Here is a 20,693-nt window from a genome sequence, read left to right as displayed (position 1 = left end):
TGTAACATAATAAAATGTGGAAAAAATGAAGTGCAGTGAATACTTTCGGGATGCACTGTATCTCAGAATGTCATGGTCTATAACAATGATGAACCACTGTGTGAAGGTCACCTTTGCCCACAAATGTGGTCTTGCACACAGTTTGATGACATAACATGCCAAACTTGTACCAAGTGATGTCTGCAAAAACAACTGTAACAAAACTCCCAGTGATGTCACAAATGCGATATGCATGACAACATTACTGATTTAATGGAAATGCAATGGATTACAAAAACGTATCTAAGCTTAACATGGGGGAAAGATACATTTTTATTTAAAATCCTGCCAGTTCATGCAAGACCATGGTACGTCATGGACACTCTCTCTGTCCCTCTAATCTTTTTCAAGGCATGGACAAGATTTCAAAACTGTGACCTTCTAGGATATCTGTAAAAGTGAGGATAGTGTTTCATAGTACATACCTCCTTAAACAGGCAACAGACCCTTCACCATATTAATCATAAACAGTATTCCAAGCCTTTGACAATATGTATGATTTTGTTTTTTGAGGTTCATGCATTAATTCATTAGAAGTCGATGAAAATACTGTTATTGGGTGATTCTTTAACTACGGGCACTATTGGCCTTGTAAATGTAATTTCCACCACACCATTGCCTTACAATATAAAGCGCCTTGGGGCAACTGTTTGTTGTGATTTGGCGCTATATACATGTGCTCTGATGTCACTGTTTATCTCCATAGAAATTACCCAAACAATCTTTCATACAAACTGTTTAAAGGGACATTACAGTGTTGTGATGGAAATTACGGCAATAGTGTGAGACAACTACATTTTGTTTAAAAAAATCACAACAGTTGTATGACATTGAATACCCCAATTATGTTTTGATAATTTTACTGATATTTTATTCAGAGATATTTTAAAACATTAGAAAAAATGTTTCTTTACCATTCATTTTTATCATTGAACATCAAACGTCTGGTTGTGGGACAAGCACAAAACGGCAATATTTGCATATAATGATGCTGAAAAAAGGTGAAAAAGTCATCATAGACTACTAGAACAAATTTCTTAACACACTTTCATTGTAAAGATAACTATAAAAGTGTGAAATTTCCCCTTTTTTTCTGTTTTTCATACAATATGATCAAAGGACATAATAAGTGACCGTAGTCTAAGAATCACCCTATTGTTGTTGTTTGTACTGATGACAAAACAGACCAAACTTTAATGGATCCTTTCTGGTCCCAGACCTCACTGCTCTATGTTTCATGAAAATTAGTCTATAATGTTTTGAGTTTCTTTGAAAACCTGAGGGAACCTATTACATTTGTGTATTTGCATTCATCTTCTGCAGGTATGTTGGATCCCCACCTGTCTGTACTCCTGTGGATTGCACTGTTGGCAACACTTATCATTGTAATAATTATGCCCCAACCCCTGGGCATCCGTGCTGCGGTCATCGTCGCCATCCTTCGTCTCATTTTCTCTGTTGGATTGGAGCCCACCCTCTTTCTGTTGGGTGCCTTCAATGTGAGTTGACTGCCTCTCTTTTACATTTGTCTTTATTACATTGTATTTATAAGGTTGTGTGACAGGTTTGTTCCTAATTTCAGAGAGAAATGCTGAAAACACACCACTTGTATTTGATCAGTTTTACAACTCGCAAGCTGTGTACTTTGAGTTAGTCAGAAACTGCTGCTCCGTTCCAGTTCCCCTTTAAACTGTCACTCACGTGTTTGCTCACTTGGTCAACCACTACCCTCCCTGTCTGTGGTGTTGCCCCTTTGGCTCTACATGTTTCCCTGACAGTGCTTGGCTGTGTTATGGGGTGCTATGTGCGTCTCTGGACCCTGGAGAATGTCACCATCCCGGCACCCGCCACAGATTTTCTAGATGTGTTCTTACATGCACACACAAAATGGACTTGCAGTACACACAGCTCTGTAATCTGTCTCCTCAGTCACTATGTGTACATGTGCACAACAAACCAGGTTATTGGAAGAAATTGGGTTAAGGCAGGAAATTGAAAAAGTGTTACCAGGCACTGCTGCCACCTGGTTGCGCTTTGACCTACACTTTGCTTATCACTAATCAGATTTATCCTCTTACTCTCCAACATGCTGTTGAAACACGTCTTGTGTGTTGTAGGTGTGTAACTGATTTATGATGCGGCAGCCTGAGTATGACTAGTTGCTTTTTCTTCTGTATTCTATCATGGGCTTTTCATCTGAGCAAATCAGTGTGTTAAAAAACGTTCAATATGTCGTTTTTACTCAGGATGTTAAAATTATGTGGTCTACACACCTGCACTGCGCAGGATTTTTTTTTTCTTTTTATCTTTTCACAGTGCTGCCACAGTGATACATTTCTTCTCGAAAATCATCTGCAGTGCACATGCGCTGTTGTGACATCCTGATTAAAATCTGTTATGTGACTACATGACTAAGACATAAGGTTTCCGAAGAAGAAATGTGGCTGTGTTAACCGGGTTTCTCTTAATCCCGTATCTCAACTAAAGAAACAGGGTGACTCATTTACACCATATTAAGAAATCAGCTTGCTGCACAAAATAGGAAGGACATATTTAAAGGGGTCATGTTGGATAAATCTTCACCAAGCTAATGAAGCTTTGCAGATGTCTTAAAAAAACAGCATATATTAAAAACTGTGGCTAAAAGGTGCCACCTAGACACTTAATTGGAGATGAGGGCGCTTTTTTAATACTATTTTCAGATCTCTAATTGAGCAATGTGTAACTGTGCTTGTTCGTTTAGGTAGAAAAGAGCTGCTGTGTGCCAAACCCCCTCACCAGAGGGAGACCCTTTCACTTTAGTGTATCTTCTGTTGCTCTTCTGAATCATGGTATTGTGTTGAGCCAGCTGGATATTTTGCTTCTGTATGTCACAGAAATATAAAAATATAACGCAATGGTAAAATAGCCTCTGGCGTATGAGAGTCCTCTACTTTATAATTTGCAGTTGTTTATTTGGTATCCCAGTGCAAACTATATGTGTTTGTGTGTGTGTGTGTGTGTGTGTGTGTGTGTGTGTGTGTATATATATATATATAATATATATATATATATATATAAAGCCTTCAATTCATAAAAGCTGATTTTGGACATTACCCATTATGTGTCAACACAGTGAGGACACACGTGATGTCCTCATTTATCTCATTTAGTCAGTATTTTCAAAGTTTTCCTGAATCCTTACCCGAGAGTTATGGTGATCACATCTCAAAAGATCCCTTTTCAAAAAAATTTAAATTACTTTTAATAGACCTTATCATGGTAAAGCCCAATTTATGCTGCTCCATAGCTCTGCAGCCACACAGAGCCCTCTGTATTGTTGCGAACCCTCTCCGAGCCTCTCTTCGTAGCCTGGCATGCACATCGCTAAAATTTTAACTGCAAAACAGCAGACCCTCTCCAAGCAGTAATCATAACAACGTTCCATACAATAGTTTTTAATATCTCACACCACTTTCCCTGTAGACCAACAGCCTGCCAAATGCATATTGCAATCTTCACAAATGATACTGTAATCCACAGCTCATAGGGCACTCACCGATGCTCTCTGCCTTGATGTAACAGTAGTGCGCTAGAAATCCTGGTCTTTTCTTGATGGCAGTCGGCCATAAGGCTGTTATGGCCATATCTGGACAATATTTCAAGCTGTTTTTAAAGTGAAAATCCACTGTAACAAAATAGTCTTCACATCAAATCAAACTTATTGTTGTTTGAATTTGTACTTCTCATCGCTGGCTTCCCGTGGCAGAATACTAAGCTATTAGCCTTATTACCAAACTCAACTAATTCTTCTATTTTGTAGTTGTCATGATATTTCTTTGTTTCAAAAACTCATCAGTGTCTTACAGTATCTATCTCTGTGCCATAAATGTCTGCATATATTGTGACAAACATCCTTATTTTCAAACCCAACATTTGTGCTATCTGCTAATATTGAAACTGCCAAGCTTCCATGGTGTGCATCCGGTATCTCCTGGTTGACGCATGGGCACAATGCGCTATGGCACTAGCATGATATGGTTTGTTGATTATCATGGTCTCCTGATTATTCCAGGTGTGCAACAAGATCATCTTCTTGACAAGTTTTGTGGGGAACCGAGGAACCTTCACTCGAGGCTACAAAGCCATGGTGTTGGACTTTGAGTTCCTGTATCACCTCATCTACCTCATCATCTGCTGTCTGGGGGTGTTTGTCCACGTCTTTTTCTACAGTTTGCTGGTGCGACACACGCATTCTGTAGCTGTACACAGTCCCTCATTTTTAAGAGTAAAAAAATGTAACTGAAACTATCAAGAAACAAGAAGGCAGCACTTTTACAAGAAGAGGTTTGAGTAAAACCATATGTAAGATTTTATTCTGAATATAGCCTGAGCTTTCCATCATGGTGCATTTAAGGACATTTCACACTAGCAAGCCAAAAATGGCCTTATTTGGCACTGCAGTTGTGTCATAGTTGTTGGGGTGTTAACTGCCTCAGGTCTGGTTTATAACGTGTTTAATGAAATATGTACTTTGTGATGTTTTCTGTATAAACAGCCCCAAGCAATGTCTTTACAACTTTGGCATATTCCTATATTTTTTGTTTGGATAGTGACATATTAAAAACTACCACTGTAAGTTGTGGTAGCCAAGCAAAAAGAGCAGTACAAAGAAATCCAATCTAACACTTGTTACCTTTGCCAAGAAGGTGATGTTTTTGGCCCTTTTTTGTACATCTCTGTTTGTGAGGTTGAGTCAGAGTTATGGATGACACTTTTAATGAACATTATTGAAAAGATTTTTGACTGACAACAAGTTTAAGATTGATTTCATTTTAGGTTTGATGTCAGAATCTTGACTTGGGAACATTTTGTGTTTTGGCTGAGATGTGCAGTCAGTGCAATTAGTTTCTGTTTGTGTTGTTGGTTTTACAGACAAATAGCTGCAAGAAATTACTGTTTAGTGTGTTGACTGCAATTAAGTTTTTCTGGCTTTGTCTTCTCAGTGGTTGTAAGACCTTTGTGAGACTTTCTGTTCTTTGACTATGCAGCTATTCGACTTGGTATACAGAGAAGAAACTTTGCTTAATGTCATCAAGAGTGTGACTCGTAATGGACGCTCCATTGTGCTAACCGCTGTCCTGGCTCTCATTCTGGTCTACTTGTTCTCCATTGTTGGCTACATCTTCTTCAAAGATGACTTCATCTTGGAAGTAGATCATCTCCCCAACACAACTCAGAGTAAGGACAGGATGCTTTATTTACAATTTTTGTTTGTAATTGTTGAAATGATTACAGAATGAATGCTGTTTATTTTTATTTTTTTAAGTTCTGCAAACTTGCCAATAAACCATCCCTACTTTCTAGAAAATGAAGTCAATCTGCCCAGTGAGCTACTTTCCGTAGGAATGTGCCACACAGGGAACAGCGACAACTGCTCCAAAGAGGCCCTGCAGGAAGGTATTGTTCAACACAACACTGGGTTTTGATTTAAGCAAACATTTGGCCACCCCTGATAATTTTCATGATTTTCCTTTATAGGTCATTGGTTGTCTAGATCACAAATTTCAGTTACAGTAAATATATCATATAGCAGACAAACACACAGATATTTGAGAAATGAAATTAAGTTTCTAGTATTTACAGAAAGTGTGCAGTAATTATTTAAACAAAATTAGACAGGTGTATAAATTTGGGCACCCTTGTCATTTTATTGATTTGAATACATTTAGCACTAATTATTGGAACACAAAATTGGTTTGGTAAGCTCATTGGCCCTTGACTTCCTTACACATGTGAATCCAATCATGGGAAAGGGTATTTAAGGTGGCCATTTGCAAATGTTTCCCCTCTTTGCAGTTCTTCTAATGAGTGGCAACATGGGAGCCTCTAAACAACTCTCAAATGACCTGAAAACAAAGATTGTTCAACATCATAGTTTAGGGGAAGGATACAAAAAGCTATCTCAGAGATTTCAGCTGTCAGTTTCCACTCTGAGGACCACAGTGAGGAACTATTTAACACAGCACAGTACTATTTAGCACAGTACTATTTAAGGCCCGATGTGGCAGGCCAAGAAAAATCTCATAAGCTGAAGCAAAGGAGGGTGAGAACAGTCATAGTCAACCCACAGACCTGCTCCAAAGACCTACAACATGATCTTGCTGCATCGTTCAACTATACGGCGCACTTTGCACAAAGAGATGCTGTAATGCAGAGGAAGCCTTTTCTGTGTACACACCATAAACAGAGTCACTTGAGGTATGCTAAAGCACATTCGGACAAGCCAGCTTCAGTTTGGAATAAGGTGCTTTGGACTGATGAAACTAAAATTGAGTTATTTTGTCAGAACAAGGGGTGGTATGCATGGCTGAAAAAGAACATAGCATTCCAAGAAAAACACTTGCTACCTACAGTAAAATTTTGAGGTGGTTCCATCATGCTGTGGGGCTGTGTGGCCAGTGCAGGTACTGGGAAGCTTGTTAAAGTTGAGGGTCATGTGGATTCCAGTCAATATTAGCAAATTCTTGAGAACAGTGTTCAAGAATCAATAACAAAGTTGAAGTTGCGCTGGGGCTTCTTCTTTAAACAAGACAACAACCCTAACCACTGCTCAAAATCTACTAAGGCATTCATGCAGAAAAGGAAGATCATGGAAATCATCATCATTATTAAGCTATTGATGAAGGATGAAAGCTTGGCCAAACATTAGTGATCCAGTCTTATCAGTAGAAGATCAGAGTGTTTTCTGCCACACTGACCTAAAAGGATGTGCTCTAGTGTCGGGTGTTGTTTGATTTCATGTTGTATGTCTCACATACTGCTGCTGATCTCTTCATGTCAATTATTAAAAAGACTTAGAGTGTTTAAAAATTGCAATTTTTTTTCCAGGCTTTTGTTTTTGTTATGTGAAAGGAAACAAATTCAACCTGATAAAATATTAGGATGTTGTAGAAAAAATTCATTGTTAGTCATCTAGACTTAGACTTAGACAACTTTATTCATCCCACCAGGGGCAATTAATTTCAGCAGCCTGCATACCGGACAATCACAAAAAAAAAAAAACAAACAAAAAAAACATACTACATCCACATAAAACGTGCAACATACTACATCCACATACCCATACATCTACGCCTTACAAGGAATTTAAAAGAGGGATAGCAGAAGGAATAAAAGATTTTAACAACCGATTCGTCCTGCAGACAGGTGAAACATAACGACGGCCCGAAGGCAACAAAGAAAATTCACCTGCCAGCACATGTCCGGGAGAAGACAAAATACAATTTGCCTTCCTCACCATTTGCTGTTCACAAAAACTAGCTAGGTCTCTGGTTTCCACTCCAATGATCTTTGAACATGTCTTTGTGATACTATGCAAGCTACTTTTATCTTTCAGTGTCAGGCTAGGAAACCAGCAGATGAAAGAAAAACATAAAAGACTTTCAATAAAAGACTGATAAAAACGACCCATAAAAACAGAACTGACAGAGAAGGACTTCAATTTGCGAAGGAGGTACACTCTCTGTTGCCCTCGCTTCACAATGTCTGCCGTATTCACGTCGAATCTCAACTTCTCATCAAAAAAAGTGCCCAGATATTTATATGCAGGAACTTTTTCTACAGCTTTCCCATGAATAATGCTGTCTATAGCAAACCCTTCATCTACATGACATGCTTATGGTAATGAACCATATTATATTTTGGTGGGTATAGACCAAATGCAGACTGTTTTACCATATATATACTCATGGTTTCCTAGGTACTGTTTACATATACAAAGTCATCATGGTGATGTCTATGAGCAGGACAGACTCATCAGTCAAATGAATGGCCTACTTAAATGGTGTTGTCTGTCTTTCTTATCTTTTTTTTTTACAAATTAAGTTATAAAAATGGCTTTTTACCCCTCAAGGGGTAAAAGGGGTATTGTCGGTGGGTTAGCTGGCATTGGGCGGCGTCAACAATTGGGTTGTTACCGCAATTGCTCTGGGATGGAGAGGCCTCAGGTCACCAAACTTACAGGCAGTGTTGCCACTGTTACTTTAAGAAAAGTAATCCAATTACTGATTACTCCTTGAAAAAATAACTTTACCTGCCTTTACTGATTACTTAATTTTAAAAGTAACTAAGTTAGATTACTAGTTATTTTATTAGTTACTTTCAGCAGCTGCCGACAACAACACCCTGCCACCTCAACATGAAAATGATAACCAGTTTTGCCAATGCAAGTGCATTTTTAACAGTAACATAAACAATGTATGTCCTGGCATTTTAAGTTGAACTTAAATACTGTTTCCTGAAAAAAAAAGTTTTTGGAACACATTAAATAATATTAGTGTTTCATGACTTCAAACAACATAAATACTTGTTTAATAAAAAAATAAAGACAGTCTTTGTTTTATTGATGTCATATTTAACTGTTGACAACACTGTAACAGTAAACCTTACAATTTACTTTGTTACAAATGTAACAGTTAAATTCTTTCCACCATTTTTCTAACATTTAAATTCTTTCTGAGCATTTGACTTGTTGAAATTATTATTATAAGTAGTAGTAGTATGAAAAAAATGTCTTCAAAAGTGGACCTTTTAATCTAGGGGTGTTGTGGGGAACTGCGTCCCTCCTCCTATGAAGTGCAAAATGTGACAACGGAGACCCCGGACTGTTGAACAACTGAAGTCGTACATCAAGCAACAATGGGAAAGAATTAATTAACAATTAGTGTCCTCAGTTCCTAAACGCTTATTGAGTGTTGTTAGAAGGAAAGGTGATGTAACGCAGTGGTAAACATACCACTGTCCCAGCCTTTTTGAAAGTGTTGCAGGCATCCATTTTAAAATGAGCAAATATTTGCACAAAAACAATAAAGTTTATCAGTTTGAACATTAAATATCTTGTCTTTGTGGTGTATTCAATTGAATATAGGTTGAAGAGGATTTGCAAATCATTGTATTCTGTTTTTATTTACATTTTTCACAATGTCCCAACTTCATTGGAATTGGGGTTGTATTTTGGGTGAGAGGATTTTAACCACAGGTTGCTGTCCCAGCTTCATAGCGCCAACATGGAGAGCGCGTGTGGGACAGCGCTGAAGCTGGAACAGCAACCTGTGGTTGCTGTTCCAGCTTCATGTCCATGTTGGCACTGTGAAACACTCCTGGACCACTGTTGGAGGTGCGATTCATGTTTATTAATGATATAACAGCCTGGCACAAGTTCCATGTGATATCTCCTTTAAAGTTAGAATGTGATCATTTATCATAATTAGCCAGAGTACCAAATTTTGGTGCTCTGGCTAATTATGTAAAACCAGCTGTCAAGAATTTGGGAGTGATATCTGACAGCTGTTTGAGGTTTGATCAACAGATAAACTCTATTGTCAAAGCAAGTTTTTCCCAGCTTTGTCTTTTGGCTAAAATAAAACACTTTCTCAGTAGACATGATCTTGTGACCAGTGTTGCCACAGTTACTTTGAAAAAGTAATCCAATTACTGATTACTCCTTGAAAAAGTAACTTAGTTACTTTACTGATTACTCAATTGTAAAAGTAACTAAGTTAGATTACTAGTTACTTTTTTAGTTACTTTTCCCAGCTGCCGAAAACAACCCTCTGCCACCTCAACATGATAATGATACCTGTTTTGCCAAAACTCACTTTATAGTCACCCTTTCTTGACTTCAATGAAAATAAATACTTGTTTTATAAAAAGTAAAATAAAGACCTCTTTCTTGACCTCATATTTAACTGTTGACAGCACTGTAACAGTAAACTTGCAATTTCGAACCTACATTGTTTATAAATGTAACTATTAAATTCTAACATTTTTCTAACATTTAAATTCTCTATAAACATTTTTCTTGTCGAAATTATTATTATTTTAAGCAATATTAGTAGTTGTACTAAAAAACGACTTCAAAACTGGACCTTTAATCTAGGGGTGTTGTGGGGGGCACATCCTTGCCCCACGCCCCCATTCCATCTGGATTCGCCCCTGCTTTGGTGTTTGAGCACAAAGAATGGATAACATTTATTTATGCAGAAAACATGACCAGATTTACAGGTAAGAAAGTTTTATTGCATTTTCACATCATGTGGTCCTCAGAAAGAGAGTTTAGGTGCATTTGAGTGGAAAATAGTGTTAGTTGTTGACGCGTCGCGGAGGATCAGCTGTTTTTAACGACCAGATACAGAGTGGCTCAGCTCACAATTCTAAATAAAGGAGGAAAAACAGTATAAAAATGTCTTTGTAAAGCTCAGTGCAGGTGTGCTGATCACCGCGCTTTAAGAGGTGAGGACGAGTCGAGCAGCTGCAAAAAAACGCGGATGAAAAGCTCACAGTTCGCTTAAAGTGGGCAGTTCAGTCGAACCCCGCCCTTACCAAAAATAGTACTGATAAGTATATAAAAAGTAAACTGGAAGTATACTTGAAACATACTTGTATGTACTACTTTTTGGTAAGGGCGACCTCCTGCCCACGGACCAAGTTTAATGCTGCTATCGACCCACAATGAAAAATAATAGTAACGCACAGTGACATGGAGAAGTAACTTTAATCTGATTACTGATTTGGAAAGATTAGCGCGTTAGATTACTCGTTACTAAAAAAAAAGTGGTCAGATTAGAGTAACGCGTTACCGGCATCACTGCTTGTGACAGCCATTCATGCTTTCATCAGCTCCAGACTTGATTATTGTAATACACTTTACTCTGGCATTAATCAGTCTTCTCTTGCATGTCTCCAGTTGGTGCAGAATGCTGCTGCTTGTCTTTTAACAAATACTTTTAGACGTGATCATATGACGCCTGTCCTGTACTCACTCCACTGACTTCCTGTTCGTTTTAGAATTGATTTTAAAATTTTAATGTTTGTTTTTAAAGCTGTTTATGGCCTTGCACCTCCCTGCTTGTCTGAAATTTTAACTTTGCACACTTACAGTAGGACAGTCCGGCTGTCTGGCCAGTTTTACTTAGATGTTCCGAGGTCAAGATATAAATGCTGGGGTGATCGTGCTTTCGCGGTAGCTGGCCCCAGACTGTGGAACAAGCTACCTCTTGAGTTACATATTATTCCTGACCTAGCACTTTTTAAATCTAAGTTAAAGAGTTATTTATTTAAAAAAGCTTTTAACACCTAGTGGGGAGGTGACATGTTCTGTTTTTTATGTGCTGTTTTAAAATTTTATTGTATATGTGTTTTATTTATGTGAATTTGTGTTTTAATGTTAAGTGCTCTGATCACCAGTGCTGTAAAGTGCTCTGTAAAGAAATGTTGATTGATTGATCATTTATTACAGCGTGAGATCCGTTAAGCTCCGAGCCTGATGTGTGCAATGACACGTTACTGCACACCACGGAGAGGCGCAGCTGCCTGTGTTATGACAGAGATCATAGTTCACATTATTTACATCGCCCATGGGAATGAATGGACAAATATCTATACTGTAAGGACTATTGTGGATATAACAGCCTGTTAAGATTTGCGGCTGCGTGTGCACAGTAGCGCACAGAGCTTTCGATTTGATAGTAGCTGTTCACATTCACTGTACATGATGATAATTCAGAATTATTATCGTGATGACGCGAGCGTGCCACATACATTTCAACAGTTCCTTTGTGCTCAAGGATGGTGCAGGCATTATAATACTTGGCGCATGCAGGTAATACTGGCAGGCTTTGCAGTGCCAGATCTATCTTGAGGTTCCCTTGTATGTGCTCAGATTGTTTCGGATCCCGTTTTGCCGAAATTGGAATATGTAAATTGCGGTCAGATGGTTGTCAGATTACACATAGACCGCCGTTGGATAGGTGTCCCATCTCGACGGCACCTGGAGAGTTTTGAACATGTGCATCACATTCGAGGCCACCGGACGATTTTGACCAAGTGTGTTGACTTCTGCAGATGGCTGTCAGAATGTTTTGGAACTGAAATTCGACACTTTTCGGATGTGCGTTGATTCGTAATTCTGATGCCACTCAGTGTGGTTCCGGCTATGTGTGACAGGGGTATAAAAGTGGGTGAAGTGGGTAGTTTAGCCGAACCCCCGATCCCCACCTGCCCATGGGCCAGTTTTAATGCTGTGATCGACGTATTGGGCACCCCTGATTTATACTTTCTGTAAAAAAAACAAAAATGATAGTAATGCACAGTGACTTGGAGAAGTAACATTAATCTGATTACTGAGTTGGAAAGATTAACATGGTAGATTACTTGTTACTGAAAAAAGTGGTCAGATTCGAGTAACGCATTAGCTGCCACCAAACTTACTGCAAAAGTGTATTAGGTCAAGACCACAGTCAAGTTTGAAAATGGGTGACCTTGACATCAAGGCCACATGCCAAAAGGTCTTGCTAACACCACAGGAATTCTGCCAACCAGGGATTTCACTGCCATGAAGGCTGAAGGGTATCACTGGCAGCCATCAGTATTTTCTTTGCACTACTATAATGTTCTTTCATAGTATCCAATTAAAGATTCACAAGCTTATTTTACCAATTTGAACCAATATGAAGTTGCCTTGCCCAGAAACAATTTGGGAATTAAAATACAGCAACAAGATGCAATGGCCTGGCCCAGCATTTGCCCAGCACTGCTGTGATACGTGAGGTAATGTTTGCGTCATCACCATATGACTATGGTAGACCTTCAGTTACAAATGAATGTGACAACAACGAAAAAGACAAAACAATTTAAAGCAGAAAGACAGCAACAGACACTGCTAGTGAATCTAAACAACCAGAGAACCTGTTATGAAGAAATCTGGATAAAATCTGGACAGATGTAAAGAGATGGTCTTGTGACCAGAGGATCCTCTGTTCAAATCCCCATCAGACCATAAAATCACTTGGGACGCTTGGGCAAGGTCCTTTTCTCCCCCAAGTTGCTCCCGGTGTATAGTGAGCAACTTACATCTCAGCACCCTGACATCAGTGTGTGTGTGTGTGTGTGTGCGCGCGCGTGCGCGTGTGTGTGTGCGTGAAAGAGAGTGAGGCATCACTGTCAAAGTGTTTTGACCGTGAAAATGCTGTATAAATGCAGTAAATTTGCTATTTACCATTACCGTTACGACGGATTCATGTTTTGTCATAGCTTTTTCCAACAGTTTTCCTTGTTCTATCAAATCGAGCATGAATTTTGAAATTTGCACATGAACTATCTGCTTCATGTCCTTCAAGATCTCATGGAGCACAGTCACTATATTTGTCATGTAATGCATCAAAATAAATACTGTACCAGCAACAAAATTCACTGTAATTTTGTAATACACCACATAAATAAAGGCAGCTACAGGAAAAAAGTAAATTCTGTCAATTTTCTCTAAATTTGAAAGGAACACCCCCTTTTCTACTTTTTTTTTTTACTAATAGCCCAATTTCATAGCCTTAAGAGTGTGCATATCACGAATGCTTGGTCTTGTTGGATTTGTGAGAATCTACTGAATCTACTGGTACCTTGTTTCCCATGTAACAATAAGAAATATACTCAAAACCTGGATTAATCTTTTTAGTCACATAGCACTACTATTATTCTGAACACTACTGTATATAAAAATGGACTACACTAAGTGAAAGGAAAACTGGAGCAGTGTGTATCTTTATCAGGTGATGTACCAAATGGTAGAGGGGAAGGGGTGGTATAGAACCAGAAACACCACAGTTACTACCCCAAACAACAAATCTGGGCTGAGAAGGGGAAGGAACAGCACTTGACATTTTTATTGGAACCACTAAGGTGCCATTGAGCAAGGCCCTTCATCTGTATCTGCTCCAGTGGAACTCCTCAGAGGTCAAAGGTCAGACTGTGGACATACTCTGTAGCTTCCAGGTTTGTGTGTGAACAGGGCGATCCCCGAAAAGAAACTGTCAATTCAAATATAAGTCATAATTTACAAATTTGTTAGATTCAATGTTGTTGTACATGAGTACTTATTAACCTAAGATTTGCTGCAATTCTGATTTTGATTGTTCAAGCAAATAATTAGCAACTACATTTATAACATAGTTTTCAGCTTTGATTTCCAGTGCTTTTCTTCCTATTAATCAGCAATAATACACATTTGCATGGATAGAGTGGAAACTTGACAGAAGACTTACAAGAATAGTTTTGACAGCTTTTAAAACTCATTTTAAAATCTAAAAACTCTTTTTTTTTTAACAATGAAGTCACAAGTCAGCAACTGATGAAGTCACATCTCTAAATTTTGTGGTTTCTGTTATTATTTTATTGTTTTGATATTTATGTTATTTACAGTTTTCATTCACATTAAACTGGTGCTTTGCTTGGATAGTTTCTTTTTACCTTGTCTTGGTTCAGCTCTTCCACTTAATTTTACACCCTAATTCATGTGACTCCAACAACTGTCATATGATTGCCCTTTGACCTTTATTACTCACATGCATCCTGAATGATCCTCATGTGACATTAACATGTGAATGTCTCAAAGAGCTTTACATTCCTGGGAATCCCAGCCAGTGTGGGAATGGATGAAGCCTTTCGGTTGAGTGCTGCTTCAACCATGAGGCAACAAATATAGTTGAAGTTGAGCCAATATTTCTGTTTTCTGTTACAATTTTAGAAAAACTAAACTCCTGTATGCCTCAGTTCTGCCTGACAACATTATGTGGCGCTGCTACCTGGTGCTCAAACAGAACAGTGAAAATCTTGATCATATGTTTCTGATTTAAGGACAACTTTAAATAATGTTCAAAAATTGCAGCTTATTAATTTGATTTTATTGTTCTTCACAACACCATAAAAGTTCCAACAGTTTATAAATGAAGTGATGTCATTTTGAGTTTCTTGGATTTCATCCCAGACATAAAAGATGATTTTGGCAGTTATGAAGTCAGTGAGTGGATCAGCACACGTTCTGTCCTGTGTATTGTATGTCATCATATGACTACATAATCATGAACCATTTCTTACTGGTTCTAAAAAACATTTAGTCAAAGCTGCTGCAGCAATATGTTGTTGCAGCCCCCCAACCAAACAGGTTTGTTTGCTTGACTAATTGCTTTAACATTGAACTAAAAATGTAAACAAAGCTGAACTACTGTATATTGTATTCAGGTTTATCAGAGTTTGTGGAACAAAGTCAAGGATATTTATGATAAAATAGCAGATGATAAACTTTGGGAATCACTGGATTACAGCTGGTAGCATCTTTTACATCGTAGATTGAGGATTGTAGATTTACACAAGTCAGGAGTATCTCTGAGTCATTTTAAATAACTGAAGATACCAAAATGAACAGTTAAAACAATTGTATGCAAGTAAAAGTTATGAGGACGTGTAGCCACTTTGCTAAGTTCTGGAAGATGGCTCTGACTGTCATCCTGAGCGGAAAGCAATTTGTTTGGATTGTCAAGAATGACCAAGGAACCATTATAGCACGTCTGCTGTAAACTGAAAGCTGTCGGAACACCAGTTTCACTGGCCCAGAGGTATGTTTGGAAGACTAAAGACAAGGCATTCAACTGCAGTTACACTGTACAAGATGTCAAATATGTTGGTGGTACCATCATGCTCTGGGGCTCTTTTGCTGATAGTGGAAGTGCTGCATTTCAGAAAGTGGATGGGATAATGGAAAAGGACCCCCTCAGGATTCTTCAGTAAAACCTTAAACCATCAGCTAGATAGTTGAAAATGTGGACACAATTAGGTGTCCAACAGGACAATGAGCCAAAATATACATCAAAGATGGTTGTGGAATGAATAAAACTGTGAAACTGTGTCCTGAAATCAACCCTATTGAAAATATCTGGACTGCACTAAAATTCCTGTTTGTACCAGGAAATCAAGAAATTGAATTGAACTCTACTAGTTTTACAAATATGAACGGTCACATGTCCAACCAGAATTCTGCCAGAAGCTTGTTGATGGCTAACACAATGGTCTGGTCAAGATCAAACTTACCACAGGGCATTCAAGCAAATATCAAGTGTGCTTTATTTAGAGGTTTTACCCTGTTGTTTCCACTGTTCCCTGTGTGTGCTAAATTCCTGTTTTGTTTTGTTTTTTCTTTTCTTTTCGATGACAGATGGATGTACGAAAACTGTGCCTGAGAAAAATGATCATTCAAAGAAATCACTGAAAGCTCAATATTGCCATGACAGTCAATGTTCATGATGAGTGTATGAAAACCTCGATTCACAACTGTGTGTTGCTGATCTTAGTAATTTTCTGTCTGGACTATGTCCCAAAGTGGTTCTTGTACTGTAAAGTTCTGTTGAAGATTCTATGTTGTACTTTCTTCTTCACTGTTCAGTAAAGTTTGTAATACAAATGCCTATTATTTTAGCTGGAATGATTTCTCTCCCCCTTATCTCAAATTCAGTATTTCAGCTTTCTCATGCTAATTTTATGATTCAAAGAAATCTTTCTTTTCTCTGTCTCAGACTTTGAAACTCATAGTGAGGAGGACAATGAGATGGAGCGGACGTGCGATTCTCTACTTATGTGTATCGTTACTGTACTGAGTCACGGCTTAAGGAGTGGAGGTGGAGTTGGAGATGTTCTGCGCAAGCCTTCCAAAGAGGTACGTGGAGTCCTGATGAAGCCTGTGTGTGTGGGGGGGCTGATTGTGCTTAGCACCTGCAGCTGCAGCTCCAGCTCACATGAACATGTCCCTGAACTTTATTTCAACAGCACAGAGATTTCACAATGTTTCCTCACAGCTGTGCTGCCTCCTCCTTGTATGAGAATTGGACCTCAAAATAGCTTTCCACTGAATTCGCCCTTAACCGCTGATGATGTCAAAAGAGGATGTGACTGTCTGTTTAGTTATTTGTAACAACATGCAGGGAGGGTCACAAAGTCTGGCTGATAACACAACCTCTCAAAAGAAAGTGTCCAATGTTGATAGAGTTGTTTTTGTTTTTGTTTTGCCCCTGATCCTGATATGCGTTGTTTAATATTGAGTATCTCCAGGTACCGACTCCTGATCTGATACTCTTGTTTTCCTCTGTTACACTTGCACAGAGCAGAATGCAGCACGTTGACCTCGACCAATTGTATATGTTTGTCACTTTAACAGTTCTGCCATGTTTTGAGAAAAATACTTTCAGTCCAAGCTGCTTCTTCATGTTTGTAATAATTTATTTATTTATTGATTTTTAATTAAGTAAATAGATTTTTTTTAAATGCCTCATTAATTCCACCTAGTGCATAACTGTAATAGTGAAACTAGGATGCTCAGAGTGACTGAATGACATTTGAGGTGTTAAAAATGCATTATTATTAATACTATTTGTTTGTTGTATTTTTTAAGATATAAAAGTGGAAATGTATAAAAGGTGGTGGGGGGGGTGTGCTTTAAACTCACCTCTCTGGCTACGCCCCTATAAACTGTCTCTGGAAACAGGAGCAAACACATGATAACAAAGAATGGGGAAAAACTCATTGCTTTTTAGTGGAAATCTCTAACAGTGATGTGCTGCAGTTTTGTGCCAGTGTCAGCGACCGAATGGCCCCTCCTAAAAATCGGGCCGCCCTGCCTTCACTGCGCATGCGTCATTTCTGTGCGTCAGCCGCGGTTCATGGATTATCACCTCGTTTCTGCTTAAAACTGCACTCCAGTCATTATCGATCTCAGCGACAGATAACTAAAGCTTTTGTACAACTATCATTTCCACATAAATTCAGCATTATTTCATCATAAAAGATGCAGGGATCAGAGTGCCGCAGCTAGACGAGCTGCTGCTGCTGCCTTCACTGCACTTCTGTCATTTCATAGTGTCAGTAGCGACTCACCAAATATCGCCTTGTTTCTGCTTAAAACAGCCTCGTTTTTGCTTAAAACTGACTTTAGATTGATTTAAGAGGTTTTACTTTGTCATCTGATGGTTAATAATCACATTATTCACTTTGATCACTTTGGGTGAAGAGAGCCAGACTCATACAAGCTGCTGTGGTCCCAAATTTGTGGACCAATTTTTAGGGGGGGGGGCCCTTCGGTCTACGACACCGTTATAGCATAAGGCCCAAAGTCCGTCGTGTGCGCAGTTGACTAATGGAGTGGAACGCTTGAGCTATATTTCACATGAGATATTGCATTTGTGAATATGAGGGTATTTCCCTTTTTGTGCCTACTGAAATAAACTATAGCTGTCACCCTCAAATCTAAATTTCGACAAAATCAACTAAATTACACAAAATTTTAATTCAACTGAGACGTATATCAGACATTGAAGTCAATTGTTGGCTGCTAATGTATTATAAGTTTTTCTCATCTGTTGTGAAAATATAGGCACCTAAAGATGGTCCGCATCAACTTTCTCCCATCTGTGTTAGTGTAGCATCTGGCAGATTACGTCTGTGTTCTTATATTTCCATTAACATCTCTGTTGACCCGGGTCACCCCCACCAGCCTCATAATGTTTATCTAACATGCAGCTAACTGTATGCAAGGTAGAAGTTTAAAGGTTAAAGCCTGGGTCCCACCGAATAATGAAGGATGAAGAAGGAGCCACGCATGGGTGTGGAGTGATTATTCAAAGAATGACCCACGTTTTCATCTAACACGTAGTTACCTTAAGCTGTTCAAAATATATTCCACATGGAGCAGGAAAGAGAGGAAAAAAAGCATCCAGATGAAACAGTCCTCTGTGATTCCAGAAGTGATTATAGGTGTTTTCAGCATCCAAGGTTTGGCATAAAATGATTACATCATTTATATAGAGCTCAGCGCACAGAGCAGGTGGAATTGTGTGCAAGAGGAGAGCTGTTCCAAAAATAGCCTCTCAGGTCCTGCGTAACTGCCAGGCGCACGGATAATGGGCTTTTTGCAGACTCGTAATCACCACGCAAATGCCTCTAAGCCGTCGCAGTAACTCGAACACAAACTGCGCCACGCTGTTGTTGCTAAATTTTGAACATCTTGAAATTAGCGCCACGCTCAGAGAGGAGCCTCGTTAACTGAAGATAATGCCTCTAAGAGCCACTCTGAGCCACTATAATGCCACAGGGTGCGTGGCTCCTTCTTCACTCCTTCACTCGGTGGGACCGAGGCTTAAAGCTTCATGTATTTAAAGGGGCCATACATGTTTATGTTAGTGCCTCTTAATTTAAATTAAAGATGGTTGGATTTGTCAGTTTGAGTAGAAAGTTCATAACCCTGCCACTCTTCCCAGGAGCCACTGTTTGCAGCCAGAGTGATATATGACCTGCTCTTCTTCTTCATGGTCATTATCATCGTCCTCAACCTTATTTTTGGTGTCATCATTGACACCTTTGCTGACCTGAGAAGTGAAAAACAGAAGAAAGAGGAAGTCCTGAAGACAACCTGCTTCATCTGTGGTGAGGCCACTTCTCTTCTCTGTTTGATTTTCTTTGTATTTTTTTTTATGTGACACGTCATTAGGATCCTTGTTCAGCAAACCCGGTAGACTTGTGCTCTTTTGTGGTGAAGGCTTAATATCCTGATCATTTCTCAGTAATCCATTTCCTGTCATCGAGTCAATTCCCAAATTCCCCTCCCAAAATGTGAACTTTCTTAGTGTGTTTATGGTTTCTTAAGGTATAGTTTATGGCATTTCTTCTCCTCCTCCTCCCCCTGTTTTGCTTTGCTGTCTTTCCAGAGAAGGCTGAGTCATGGGGGCTTCCTGCCACTGCTCCGCTCGTGTCTCGTGTCTGTCTCACACGCACACACTTCATTTTCATACCATATGCTTTGTGCTACTTCACTCATTGCCTGTACATTGACCTTCTGCACAACTTAATTTCCATATATGTACAGTATTCATGAATTAGTGCTTAAGGAAGTCCATGCAGCTGCTGCTTGCGTGTGGGTGTATCTGTGTGACAGCAGTACCTGCTGTATGTTCGTGTGCCTGTTTTGGGTCAGGCCATCAAGACAAGTGCTAAGGATATGGAATGACAACACTATTATGTCATCAGCCATCAGCTCTGAGTCACTGCTGTTAAATAAGGCCAGGCCACAGGGGGAGCTGCTGTCTCTATGGTTTCCAGAAGGACCACAAGGAAACAGGAGATGGAGAGATTAGGAGGCTTAAGTGCTGCTCTGTTTGAACACTTGGTTAAAGAACTCTCACCAGTCTTATTAGAGTTTCAATCTTTTTGCCTTGCTGTGATTGGATCAACTTCCAGCACAACGTTTGAGCTTCTTGTGACCTACAACGGAAACTGCATTTTTTGCTTGGTAGCAAGGGCATAGCTAGGAATTAATTTTGGGGTATCCCGGCTGTCCATCAGAATGTTTTAAGCATATATGTCTGGGTGCTTTTGCCCTCTTATGCATCACATTTGTAATTGCTACAACCTGAAACCTTGGCGCACACACCATGTAGATCTAAATCTAAAATATTTGGGTTGGGATCGGGGGGTGCTAGCTATGGCCCAGTCCCCCCTTGTTACTGCACTGCCTGCATGGGTGTACTCCATTGGTTCTGTGCTCAAAAATACTGAAGACAGTCACAGATGCACCCAAAGCTACACGTGTGTGAGGTGGGTGGGGTTCTGGTTAATGATGGTAGTTGTGATGACGGCGGGGGGAGGGGGGGGTGCTCTTTTCCAACGTATGACCAGGTCATTGGGGGGTGCCCAGGTGCCAATGAGGAATCCCCATGTGCTAGTCTGGGGTATGGCTCTTGGGTAATGGTTGGAAGTTGTGGTGGGGGTGCCGTACTGAAGGGATAGGATGTGCATCTTCTGAG

The 20,693-nt window shown here is 39.3% G+C and overlaps 1 protein-coding gene across 4 annotated transcripts in view; it reads left to right on the top strand.

The window, feature by feature from the left end:
- The window catches only part of LOC117507035 (inositol 1,4,5-trisphosphate receptor type 1), a 286,805-nt gene that overhangs the window by 251,515 nt on the left and 14,597 nt on the right, over window positions 1-20,693 (top strand). For 3 of the 4 annotated variants that reach the window (XM_034166724.1, XM_034166723.1, XM_034166722.1), the window contains 6 exons: window positions 1,363-1,538; window positions 4,094-4,258; window positions 5,070-5,259; window positions 5,386-5,478; window positions 16,419-16,558; window positions 19,152-19,317. In XM_034166724.1, the coding sequence (XP_034022615.1) occupies window positions 1,363-1,538; window positions 4,094-4,258; window positions 5,070-5,259; window positions 5,386-5,478; window positions 16,419-16,558; window positions 19,152-19,317 (930 nt within the window). The remainder of the gene's footprint in view (window positions 1-1,362; window positions 1,539-4,093; window positions 4,259-5,069; window positions 5,260-5,385; window positions 5,479-16,418; window positions 16,559-19,151; window positions 19,318-20,693) is intronic. The other variant, XM_034166725.1, reaches the window with a different exon arrangement.

This window comes from Thalassophryne amazonica, chromosome 3 (assembly GCF_902500255.1).
Source record: "Thalassophryne amazonica chromosome 3, fThaAma1.1, whole genome shotgun sequence".
In the NCBI taxonomy this organism is placed as follows: Eukaryota; Metazoa; Chordata; class Actinopteri; order Batrachoidiformes; family Batrachoididae; genus Thalassophryne; species Thalassophryne amazonica.
Note: the sequence above shows the minus strand (reverse complement) of the source record. Positions and strands in the feature narration are given on the sequence as shown.